General features: G+C 42.2%; 1 protein-coding gene across 8 annotated transcripts in view; it reads left to right on the top strand.

The window, feature by feature from the left end:
• The window catches only part of LOC110291038 (myomegalin), a 198,945-nt gene that overhangs the window by 108,918 nt on the left and 77,094 nt on the right, over positions 1-12,933 (top strand). For 2 of the 8 annotated variants that reach the window (XM_029475070.1, XM_029475073.1), the window contains exon 1: positions 5,599-7,110. The exons of the other annotated variants lie outside the window; for them this stretch is intronic. In XM_029475070.1, coding sequence (XP_029330930.1) covers positions 5,986-7,110 — 1,125 coding nt within the window. In that variant the 5' untranslated portion in view covers positions 5,599-5,985. Of the gene's footprint in view, positions 1-5,598; positions 7,111-12,933 lie in introns of those variants that run through there. 8 annotated transcript variants of the gene reach the window in all.

Raw genomic sequence — 12,933 nt, 5'->3', positions numbered from 1 at the left:
ATAAAATGTTACACAAAGGGGAGTTACAGAAGGATGTTGATAGTAAGTTCAAAGCAGTGTTTCAATTTATAGGCACTTTATAAGTTCAAAGCAGCAGTTTCATATGGCCTTGCTTTATCATAGTGCACACATGTGGCTTCATCCTTGGGCCTGACCTTCTTCTTGATCACAAATTTGTTTCACGCCTGCTTTCTTCCTTCCTTTCTTCCTTCCTTTCCTTCTTTCTTTCTTTCTTTCTTCTTTCTTTCTTTCTTTCTTTCTTTCTTTCTTTCTTTCTTTCTTTCTTTCTCTCTCTTTAAAGATTTTATTTATTTATTTTATGTATATGGGTACACTGTATCTGTACAGATGATTGTGGGCCTTCATGTGGTTGTTGGGAATTGAATTTTAGGACCTCTTCTCACTTTTGTCAGCCCCGTTTGCTCGGGTCAACTCTGCTTGCTCAGACCCAATGATTTATTTATTATTATGTGTAAGTACTGTCTTCTGACACACCAGAAGAGAGTGTCAGATCTCATGGTTGTGAGCCACCATGTGGTTGCTGGGATTTGAACTTAGGACCTTCAGAAGAGCAGTCAGTGTTCTTACCCACTGAGCCATCTCTCCAGCCCTCATGCCTGCTTTCTTGTCCTAGTGCAATTAGCCTGTGACACATGAAGGTTTACAGAGCTCTATTTGCAGCTTTATTCTATAGCAGGTTTGAAGTTACTTGTATAAATTTAGGAATTTAAGAAATCATCAATTTATCTATACAGCATTACTATATGAAAGTATGTCTTCATATTGGCTCTGTAGGAAATTTGCTCCATAAGATGGGCTAATGTCCAGGAATCATTAGACTATGTAATAGTGATGGCAATGGCATATTGGCAGCAAGGAGCAATCCTGGGATGATGAAGTCCCTGGTGACCTTGTATCCTAGAGCTCACCCATTGAAGGCCATGCAAAATGGTGAGCCATCTCCAGGAAACTCATTTGGATGCTTTAGTCTTTCCTAGATAGCTTCTGACAATATTGTTCATTAGGGATCTAAGACCCAGACAGATGTAAGTGACTTCACCTAAGGTTAGTCCTCTAAGTAGTAACTACTAAGTTACTAAGTTCTAATGAGTGTGTTCATCAGTTATTTTAATTATTTCTTTCTTTTTTGGAGACAGGATTTTAATGTAGTCAAGGCTAGCCTCCCACTCACTATGTAGCTGAAGACTGCCTTGAACTCATCTTCTTGCCATTATCTCCTACCTGCTAGGATTGTAGACATGAACCATCCCTCCCAGTTTGTTGTCGAACAAACTACTGATATATCCCTTTGACAATGTACTTAAAACTGTACACTAGGAAACCCACCCTCTAATTTTCTATTCTGTGTCTTCTATAAATTTTAGTGGTAATCATCCTATATTAAATCACAAAAATCCTCGGTCTCATCTCAATTACATACATTGCTTCAGTCATAAATGTATGGGATGCATACGTATATGAAATTGTTTTCTAAAATTCATATTAAACAAGAACTAAATTATTTTTTCAAAATTTGTGATTGAGCCATTTATAGAATGTCTTCCAAACTGTATTTTATCTCCCCAATGTTCAAAGCTATTCTCTGCTAAAGAGATGGTTTTCTGTTAAAAAGTTTAAAAATATTTAGGCAATGCATAGCTGAAAAAAATATATCCTTTTCATTTTTACTACCATATACTAACATCAGACCTACAACTCTAAGTGCTCAATTTCATGAGCTTTGGAACCTGTACAAACTCATGTGTCCATCATTCAAGACATGGCACAGAAACTCTTTGCTGCCCCAGAAAACTGTCTTGTCCTCTGTCTTAGTTAGGGTTACTATTGCTGTGATAAAACACCATGACCAAAAGCAAACTTTTATTTATTTGGCTTATACCTCCCAATCTCTGTTCACCACTGAAGGCAGTCAGGGCAGGAACCTAGAGTCAGGAACTGATGCAGAGGCCATAGAGGAGTGCTGTTTGCTGGCTTGCTCCCGTGGTATCTTAGCTTTCTTTTCTTTCTTTTTTGTTTTTTGTTAATTTATTTATTCACTTTACATCCCTATCTGGACCCCCATCCTCCCTGTCCTCCCAGTCCCACCCTTACAAATCCTCACCCCACTACCCCCCTTCTTTTCTTCTTAGAGAAGGGGAAGACTCCCTTGGGTACCACCCTACTCTGGGACATCAAGTAGTAGCAGGATTAGGTGCATCTCCTCCACTGAGGTCCAACCAGGCAGTCCAGTTAGGGGAAGAGATCCAATGGCAGGCAACGGAGTCAAGAAACAGTCTCCCCTCCAGTTGTTAGGGCACCCACATGAAGACCAAGCTGCAGATGCTACAAATGTGTAGGGGGCTTAGGTCCAGCCCCTGCATGCTCTGTTTCATCTCTGTGAGCCCGCATGGGCTGAGGTTAGTTGACTCTGTAGGTCTTCGTGTGGTGTCCGTGACCCCTCACGCTAGTTCAAGTCTATCCCCCATTCTTCCAACCCAGGATCACCAGCCCAGGGATGGCACCACCCATAAATAGGCCCTCCCCCATTAATCACTAAGAACATGCCCTACAGCAGTGGTTCTCAACCTTCCTAATATGGCAACACTTTACTACAATGCCTCATGTTGTGGTGACCCCCAACCATAAAATTATTTTTGCTGCTACCCCAAAACTGTAATTTTGCTGCCTTTACAAATCATAATGTAAATATTTGTGTTTTCTGATGGCCTGGGGTGATCCCTGTGAAAGAGTCATTTGACCTCCATAGGGTCACAGCCCACAGGCTTGCCTATGGCCAGATCTTAAGGAGGCATTTTCTCTTGAGGATCCCTCCTCTCTGATAACTCTAGATTGTACCAAGTTGACATAAAACTAGTCAACCCATTTTTCTTTGAAATTAAATTTTCACTCTTTAATCCTGAAATTGTTTCTAACCTCCACCACAATAGATGTATTTTTCCTATTTTTTTTTTACTTCAAATGATTGAAACAATTACATTTTACACAAAATGTTTTGTTTGTATATGGCTTTTTTCATTACCATGTTTTTGAGATTCATGCATGAAGCACACATCAGAGCCAATTCTTTTTCTTTGCTGGACAGTGTTGCACAACTATGTAAGAGCATGCTTATCCTACTTTGTTTAAGACAGGATCTCTCTATGTAGCCCTGACTGACCTAGAACTTGAAATGTAGACTCAAGCTCACAGCGAGCTGCCTGTCTCTGCCTTCTGAGTGCTGGGATTAAAGATATGTGCCACCAAGCCTGGCATCCTACCTTGCTTTAAAGAAGTGTTCTTTAAATCACAAAGTGTTGTATATTTATTATTAAAAAAAAAACTATAGAATCCAAATGATGGAAAATGAACATAAATATCCATTTTACTCTGCAAGATATAACCATTATTATTAATTTATACATCCCTAGTTGAACCTTTGTTCATATTAAGTCGCCCATATTGTATGTACATCATGCAAGCTATCAGCATTTCCCTCAGTGCCAAGCTTTATGGCTTAGGTCTAAGCAGAAGCTGAGATGTTAAATTGACACAGCCTTTGGTTTTACCTGGGGGATCTTTCTTAAATTTAAAGGTCAGGGCTAGAGAGGTGACTCAACTACTTACTGCTTTTGCAGAGGACCTGGGTTGAGCTCCCAGAACCCATATGGTGCTCATAACCATTTGGAACTGTTCTTCCGGGAAACCAGCTCCCTCTTCTGAACTCCTGAGGCAGCCAGCACACACACACTTGTAGTGCACATACATATATGCAGGTAAAACATTCATTTACAATATTTTAAATCTAATTTTTTTAAAATTCAATGAAATAAAAATTAAAGGTGAGACCTGAATAGTTCTTGACCTAAATTCAAATGGTTCATAGCATAGAGAATAAAATATCTTCATCTTGTTCCTTCTTCCCCATTTTGTTTCCTTCCTTAAAGGAGCTACTGTTAACTACAAACTGTGATGAAGATGATGATAAGGGTCCTAAAATATTAAGCTTATTGTAATGTTTCTTTTAAGTTTCATTTAAGCTTCAAGCTTTGTTATCTAGGCAGCACGATCTTTTGACTATGATCAAGTTATTTTAAACACCAATGATCATGTGAAGGCTGGTTCTGCTGTGAAAAGCTCACTATCGATTTTTCAGGGTAATTTTGGAGTAGTTTGTGTAGGAGGAAGTAGGGCGCTCTCTGCCTGTCCATCTGTCATAGTGAGTTCAGAAACTCTGTCTTTAATAGACTGTTGTAGATTTCAAAGACAGATGCTCAGTTTCTTTTGACTTTCAAGCTCACATCATTTAAGGATTTTTTTTTAAAAAATGCAGCGGTTTTTACTTGGAGTCCCATTTTATGGTCTGGCTTAGAGGATCGGAATCTGTGTCTTTAGATGAAATTATATATGCAAAGCTATGTGGCATACAAAGCTACAGGATTTTGTTTAGGTGATTAGAACAATCACAATAGCCCCAGCCCTACAGTTTTTGAATCTAAAAGCCATTAGTTAGGGACCCAGAGTTCCTGCTCTGGAGGAAGTTCAAGGGATTCCTGGAGATGCTGTTCCTCCTCTGGTACTTGCCTCTAAAGCCAGGAAGTGAATTTCTTACTGGCAATAGTTAGTGATACCTGCATCTCATCCAGTTGCTGCTCCAGGTTCTCTTATGTGGCTGAAGTTCTATAGGAAAGAATCGGAAGACTTAGTTGTATAATAGTAAAACCAGGTACTAACTATGCCAGTGAATTTCCAGCCCTAATTCTGAAGTACTTGAATTGAAAACACTTTCAAAGAAGTGTCTGTCTCCCTTCTTTCATTTCCAAAAGAAGTTGTCTACCAGAACCTGAAAGAGAATTCGTGATACTCTCTCAGGAGGCCTGAAGCTTGACAAAGCCCATTCTCTTGTTAGCTTTAAAATCTTGATCAGATGCAGTCACCTGGTGTTTACTGGACTCTCAGGTGCCTGCGTTGTACACGTCCATTTCCCACTTTCAGAAAAGGACAAAAAAACACCTAGGCCTGCTTATCCACACATCACGTGACACTGATAGAAACACTAGTCTCCTTTTTTGTATCAATCCAACCTTAGTTTGGTCTCCGCCTCTTTCAATCTGCCTCCTCTTATCAGGTTCTCCCCAAATATATCTGCAGCTTGGAAACTTCTGACCCCAGAGTCAGAGTTAGGAGAGGAGGTGGGGCGGCGGCAGAAGGCGGTGGCGCAGCGGTACCTAGTGGCACCGCCAGGCCACATCCAGTGTACGTGGCACTGGCCGTTGACAGACAGGGAGGGGACTGGGCTTTCTCCTCCCTGGGAGGAGCCTCAAGGCATCCAGCAGAGAGGGGAGATTCCCTGAAAGGATTGGGGAGTGTATTTGGTGAGATCTTATCAGAGTAAAGCAGCCAGGTGTTGGCCTTATATCTCACTTTGCATTCTCCCCCTCCGAGCAAAGTCCGCTTTACCGGGCTAGCAGGCGAGACTGGATTGAAGGCGAGGGGAGGTACTCGCCAGCCCGCATGCGCGGAGCCGCAGCGGTCGGACTACATCTCCCAGAGGAGGCTTGGGGAGGCCGCCTATCCCGGCGCCATCTTGAAATCTGATGCTTCATCTCCCGGGCTTTGCGTCAGCTCTGAGCCGACTTTACTGTCCCGGAGCCTAGCCTGCCCGCCCCGGAGGACGTGGAGGACAAGGCAGCCCGCGGGAGAGACAGCTGTGGGGGCTCTGGCAGCGACCTCGCGCAGCTCGTATCCTGTCACTCAGCATCCCAATCGGTGTTGCGCCCGCGCCCGCCCCCTGCCCGAGGGGCGGGGCTGGTCTTGTGGTACCCAGAGCCTGCGCACGCTGAGGTGTGCCCCTGCCCAGTGAGGACCTGGGACTGGGCCATGCCAGCCCCAGACCATCAAGGTGGGAAGAGGACCGCATCCCAGAGCCGGTGAGCAACCCGCAGCTTTGGCCGCTCCAGAGAAGTTCCGCACCCTCCAGGAGTGAAGATGAAAGAGATTTGCAGGATCTGTGCCCGGGAGCTGTGTGGAAACCAGCGGCGTTGGATCTTTCATACCGCGTCCAAGCTCAACCTCCAGGTTCTGCTTTCGCACGTCCTAGGCAAAGATGTCTCTCGTGATGGCAAAGCCGAGTTTGCTTGTAGCAAGTGCGCTTTCATGCTCGATCGCATCTATCGATTCGATACTGTCATTGCCAGGATCGAAGCCCTTTCTCTTGAGCGCTTACAGAAGCTGCTCCTGGAAAAGGATCGCCTCAAGTTCTGCATTGCCAGTATGTATCGGAAGAATAATGATGACTCTGGCGAAGAGAACAAGGCGGGGAGTGGGACAGTAGACATTTCCGGCTTGCCAGATATGAGGTACGCTGCGCTGCTCCAAGAAGACTTTGCCTATTCGGGGTTTGAGTGTTGGGTAGAAAACGAGGATCAGATTAACGACTCACACAGCTGTCATGCGTCCGAAGGGCCCGGAAACCGACCCAGGAGGTGTCGCGGTTGTGCAGCTCTGCGGGTTGCAGATTCCGACTATGAAGCCATTTGTAAGGTGCCTCGAAAAGTGGCCCGAAGTATTTCTTATGCCCCCTCTAGCAGGTGGTCTACCAGCATTTGCACTGAAGAACCGGCATTGTCAGAGGTTGGGCCACCAGACTTACCAAGCACAAAAGTACCCCCGGATGGAGAAAGCATGGAGGAAGGGACACCAGGTTCCTCCGTGGAGTCTCTGGATGCTAGTGTCCAGGCTAGTCCTCCACAACAGAAAGATGAGGAAACGGAGAGAAGTGCGAAAGAACTTGTAAAGTGTGACTACTGTTCTGATGAACAGGCTCCACAGCATTTGTGTAACCACAAACTGGAGCTAGCTCTTAGCATGATTAAAGGTCTTGATTATAAGCCCATTCAGAGTCCCAGAGGGAGCAAGCTTCCTATTCCAGTGAAATCCATCCTACCTGGCGCCAAGCCTGGCCAGATCCTGACAAATGGAGTTAGTTCCAGTTTCCTTAACAGGCCTTTGAAACCCCTTTACAGGACGCCTGTGAGCTATCCTTGGGAGATTTCAGACGGACAGGAGCTGTGGGATGATCTCTGTGATGAGTATTTGCCGATCGGGTTCCAGGTATACACAATGGCTACCTATAGTGCTTTTCTGATGAGCCATCCACAGGTTTCCCATGGTTTGTTTAGCTCCAGGATAATAAGTGGTCTAGGCTTGAAAAAAATTAATTGTTGAGCTTATTTCAGCTATACTTTTTGAGTATGCACCTTAGTAAATGTGATTTACACTTACATAAATTACTTTTCGGAAGCCTTTTCAACAGTATCAGTTTAACAATTCCTATTGTCAGAATTGTATGTAACAAAAGATAAAGATTCTTTTTCTGCAGAAAGAAGTCTTACTTTTGGCATCAGAAACCATCCTCCCACACCACCCCTTGATTGTTGCTGGTTTTTGTTTTTAGATTTGTGAATGATATTCTTCCATTGCCTTTCAGTAAGAGAGTTAGAGTTAGGTTCCTGGCAAGTTCACCCTGGAGCTTTAAGCTTTTCATCCCCCCAGATGCCTCAAAATGGTTAGCACATAGAGTGGAACCTATTAACCCATCAGGAAAGCATTAGAAAGAACATCTGGGCAGTGTTTGTTATAATTAATGGTCATCTCAGAGCTAATGGTGACTTGTTCGTGGAAAATACTTAGCGATTCAAATGTTGTCACTCATGAAGTTAAGCTGAAAACTGCACAGGCAGCTTTTTCTACTGAGCCCTACTAGGAGATATTTGCTATTAAGGAAGGATTCACTCACCCTACTCTCGACTTTCTTAATAACTGGAAAATGGCAGTTCAACTCAATTTAAGTTGTTCACATCTACTCAATGAAGTATTCACTTCACAGCACCCTTTTAAGTTCAGCTATTTACCAGGACCTGGTGCTCCTTCATTTCTAGAGCAACACTAAATGCTAGATTCAGTTAACTTTGTTAAATATCCTGGCACATTGATTCTGTAGAGGTACCACTCACTGCTAAGTGGACAATCTAGGAGTCACCAGGGAAGCATAGTTCTCAGTCAACAGGGGTCCAGAAACTTACAGTCTGGTAATGAATGAAGTTGAGATTACAAAAAAAAAAAAAAAAAAAAAAGTGAGATTTTTGAGGCATACTTAGGCTGCATGTAAACTTTGTATACCAATAAGAACTTTAGCAGAAAGTGCAAGAAATATTTTTAAAGTTTATGCAAAATTATTCAGAATCAGCACAGATGAAAGTGTTATAAAAGTAAAAAAAAAAAAAAAATCAGTACTTTTCATTTGTGTGAAATGTTAAGCATTGTGTATGCCCAGCACTTGGGTACTTCTTTTTTACAATGGATCCCCACTGATTATGTTTGGCTCAAACAGTGTTTCTGTAACCATACATAGATACTATAAAATGAACACTCACATAAATCTCAATTTAATATCTGAAACTAGGCTGGTCACCATGGGGAACTAATATATTTTCTTCTCTCAATTGTGGCCAATACTGCAGCAAGTTGAAGACCTGAAGATTCCATGGACAACAAGATTTTCCTTACTCCATATTTAATTTAAAAAAAAAAATCTTTTGGTAATTTGCCTGGAATCAGCCAGCTTTGGAGTTGGGAAGGATTTTCAAGAACACCCCTCATTAAGAATGTTGGAAAGTTTGTTTAAGTAAGAGGCTTGCTGAGCCAAAGTTCCCTCACCCGTTTCTGCCAAGACCTTTTCATTCTGTACATTTAATCACATTGCCTGAAGCATATCACCTTAACCTATTTTAAATCAAGAACCTGCTTTCTGTATCCAAGGATTCCAGGAGGATTTTCGGGGTTTCCATAAAGAAAACTGAATAAGTGTGTAAACCATGGTAATTGTACCCTCAGATCAAGTCCCTCTGTTACAGTAACTGTGAATGTTAGAGCTTTACATCAGTGGGATAGTACCTCGCTGTTGTCACATGACTTTGTTCTTTATTGGGTGAAGTGTACAGCATTGGGAGGTGAGAGAAAAACAGCACTGGGCTTCAAGAAAGAATTTTAAATTACTATGTTTTCTCCAATAACTAGAGATGCAAGGGAAAATAGTTACACTGAGTTCAAAGTGTGTGAACTAAATACCTATTTTATTCTGGACCTTAATCTAATTGGTTAAATCTGATTGATTTTTAATCTCCTTAAGGGCTGTTATGGTGATCGGTCAAACCACAGCCAGGTGGGACAAGGGCAGACCGGCTTTTACCAGTTTCTCTGAGCACATGAACAAAGAATAGTAAATGTGGGGTTTGGGTAGTTTTCTGTTTTGGCTGGTAGATACAAGAGCCTTAAAAGCAAAAAAAATCCTGCAATAGGAAGGAAACCTGGCGGAGCGTTCTGTTAGTCATTTTGATTCTTTTGTTTAATCTCCCACTTAACCCTTGGTATGTGTATTAACTACCAGCCTGAAGGTTCTTCCTGACAGCTTTGCTTCTCTTCCAACCCCACGCCTGCTTCTCCTTCCTTATATTGAGGTAAACAGCAACAGTATATTTGTCTTGCTTACTGGTATATGCAAATCACTTATTTGCCTTCTGTGGACTTTACGCTTGAAAGACCCAAAGACCCAGGATCTTCAGGTTATTTGCAGGAAGGTTTGAGGTCTTGCTCGGTAATAATTTCCTTCTTTATTGTCCAGCTCTGAGATAGAAAAGCTATGGGGAGGGGGTGGGGGGTCCCTTAGTAAACAGCAGTTCACAAAGAGCTCTGAGCTACCAGACTCCTTTGTATCTGAATTCAAAGAGCACACCTTTGCCTCAAACCTTACAATGTCAAGGTCTTCTGTTTGGGGACTATGGTGAATTTGTCCCATTTCATACCTTAGTCATTTATTTAGGCGGATCAGACCCTTTGAAAAATGTAACCATTAGATAATAGTCATAGGCTGGGCCTGTAATTTGATGCTAGCTGATAGTTCTTGTTTGTCTCTGATGATTAACAACAGGATAGAAAATGATAGCAGTTTGAGATCTGTGACTCAGTACTGTAAGGAAAGGAACATGCCAGGAAAGTGCTGTTAATCAGAGCCTTGTGCGGCACTGGGCCTGGGCTCTGCTTTCCTTTCCAGATTGGTAAAGCGCGCATACCAACTCTGACCCGAAAACAATTAATCTAAAAGGACATCATGCTTAAGTCATGGCCTTAGAAGCCAAGCGTCTGGGAGTGAGCCTGATGCTACTAAACTAAGGACCACTGATCTCCGGCTCTGTAGATTGTCCGGGATTCCAAAAGCTTGTGTGTTTGGTACTTTACAAGAGCTTAGTGCACATTTATGATCCAGAAGAACATAGTAAGGCCCTTTGAGGGTCTCTGAAAAGGCATTTTCTCTGCAATAAAAGAATAAATTTTGAAGAAAGGAGAAATGAAGACCTCTCATGTTTTAAGTAAGTCATTTACAGAATATGAAGTTTCCTGTGACTCTCATGTTGAGATGGTTCACATGAGATGCAGATTCCTTGCCTGCGGCATTCTTTGGCTTTAGAGTTGTCATTTATATGCCCTCGTGTTTATGTATGCATAGGTAGAGGATGACGTATATGTGAATATAAACATGTATGTATATATACACATATACAGGTAAATGATCTTGCTTCTAAGACAGCTGCTAAAGTATTAGAACATTGGATAGGTAGGAGTCAGGCCTGGTTTAATTTGGTTTTGTTTTTATTGGTCTTAGTCATTAAGCAAAAGCCTTTGATCCCTAAAATGTTCCTAACATTATGGGGAGCCCTGGGTTTATAGGAATAAAAGCTACATCACCAACTGCAATTTAGTTTTCTCTGGATAATTCTTGCCTTTTTTTGTGTGCCTTGAATAGCTTAGCCTACCTTTTATAGCTTTCTGTTTCCTTGTATGTGAAGTGGAATTGGGGCGGCTGGCTAGTTTGTTGCTCCCTTCAGAGCTCTGAGGACTCTGATTTAAAGCGAATAAATAGCACGGTCTTCCTGCCGGTTTAATGTTGAAACTGTTCCCTGATACCCAGCACTAGAGATTAGGGACTGAGCCTGCGGTCTTGGGCATGCTAGGTAAACATGCCTTACAGCTCAGCTCTATCTCCAGCCCCAGAGTTGTGTCTTCAGTTGTGCTTGCTGTGGATGAGATTTCTAATCTGTAGCATAAGGTTACTAGAGAGTGATTGTACACCAAGCAAACAAAAAGCCAGGTCTTATAGACACAGTTTTTCCATTAATCACTGACAATTTTATTTGTCTGTTAGAATTGTAATATCTATTTCAGTCGTCTCTTGTGGTATGTGTGTGACATAATCCACATTGCTTCAGGGGAGACTTCTTGTATTCACCACAACAAATGTCTCAAGTATTTCTGGGAGTCATCCACCTTGCTTCTCCAGCCTCCAGTTGTCTGGAGCAGCATCACATTAGCTGTACCAGACTCATCCACTTATCTCTTCCACTGCTATCTTTATAATCCAGCCACTTTTCACCTGCATTCTCGCTGATCTCTCTTCTGCCGGGTAACTGTCCATCACCACTGAGCGACTGCAGTGAGCTTCTAAAAACTTAAATAGGATTGCTCTTCTATTAGAAAACACCGCAGTCAGGGCTGGGAACATAGCTACAGAAGGCCCTGGGTTCAATACCCAGCAGCACCAAAACCGTAACCAAAATGTAAGAACATAAAACACTGCAGACCGGTCTTATCCAGTTTAGATGAATCCAGCTTGATTATCCCTGCTGTACAGGAGGTTAGGTCCTGGGCTGTGCCTCCCTTCACACTGGACCCCATTACCCTCCTCCTCTTTGTCTAGTGTGTTCTAATAAGGCCGGCCACCAGCCTGTGTCCCCCCGCTTTCAAACTCAAAATGTGGCAAGTCTGAGTTGAAATGTGCTCTGAGTATAAAATAGACCTCAAATAAAAATCTTATTTTTATATTGACCGCATTGTAATGTTTTAGAAATATTTGCTTAGACAAATTGTCAAAAATAAGTTCACTTTTTTTTTTTTTACTTTTACTTAGTGAAGCTATGAGAAAATGAAAAATTACACAGGTGGCTCACAGTGGCTTTCTCCTGGGATGTGTCCTTCTAGGTATATAGGCCTTCCCTTTCCCAGGCTCACTTTTCTTCAGCTCTTTTGTCTGCCTAGTTTGGTTTCTGTTTCTTTTAGAATAACTGGCTACTTCTCCTTCAGATGTCCATTCAGATACTGTCTCAAGAGGAACTTCTCTCTAGTTGGAGAAACTCTTTCTAGTTGATATAAAGTAACACTCACCAGTTCTCTACATGGTTTCCTGTGTTACTGCATAGGAACTGCCAAGGGACAGGACTCTCCACTCCTTCTTTCCATATTTACCATGTAGTCACCAAACCCAAGCTCTGCAGAATCTTCAAGAGAAGTTACTTTGTCCTATGCAGTATTCCTTTCTTCAACATAGTATCTGCTACTTAGTGCTTAACACATCTGTGTCGAGGGAGTAAATGAAGGTGAACGTGCTATAGTGATAAGCGAGAGGCATAACCAGAGTGAAAGGGCCCATTTCACTCCTGTTTCTTGTCAAAGCAAGCGTTGAAGTCCAGCCTCTTCTGGAGGATGCTGTCAGAAGTCTCCGTGCAATCCATCAACTTTCAGTACTCTGTGGATCATTTCCATTTCCTGCCATTTGTTGAAGTTTGAGACTATGTCTCAATAGCTCTTTGATCATCCTACCTTTTAATTTTAAGATTCTGTTTTATCAGTTCACTTAGCAGGGATAAAGTAGCCTTTTAATGAGCTGTTCAGAAATATCTGTGGGCTTATGAAGGTAATAAAACATCCTTGTTTGTACCTGTTTTTCTTGAATTCATTGTACCCTTTTGATTCTTAGCAATGATTCAAAGCTGGGTGCAGTGATGCAGGCTTGTAATCTTAGCAGTTGAGAAGCTAGATTCTGGG

The sequence above is a fragment of the Mus caroli genome, chromosome 3, assembly GCF_900094665.2.
Source record: "Mus caroli chromosome 3, CAROLI_EIJ_v1.1, whole genome shotgun sequence".
Classification (NCBI taxonomy): Eukaryota; Metazoa; Chordata; class Mammalia; order Rodentia; family Muridae; genus Mus; species Mus caroli.
Note: the sequence above shows the minus strand (reverse complement) of the source record. Positions and strands in the feature narration are given on the sequence as shown.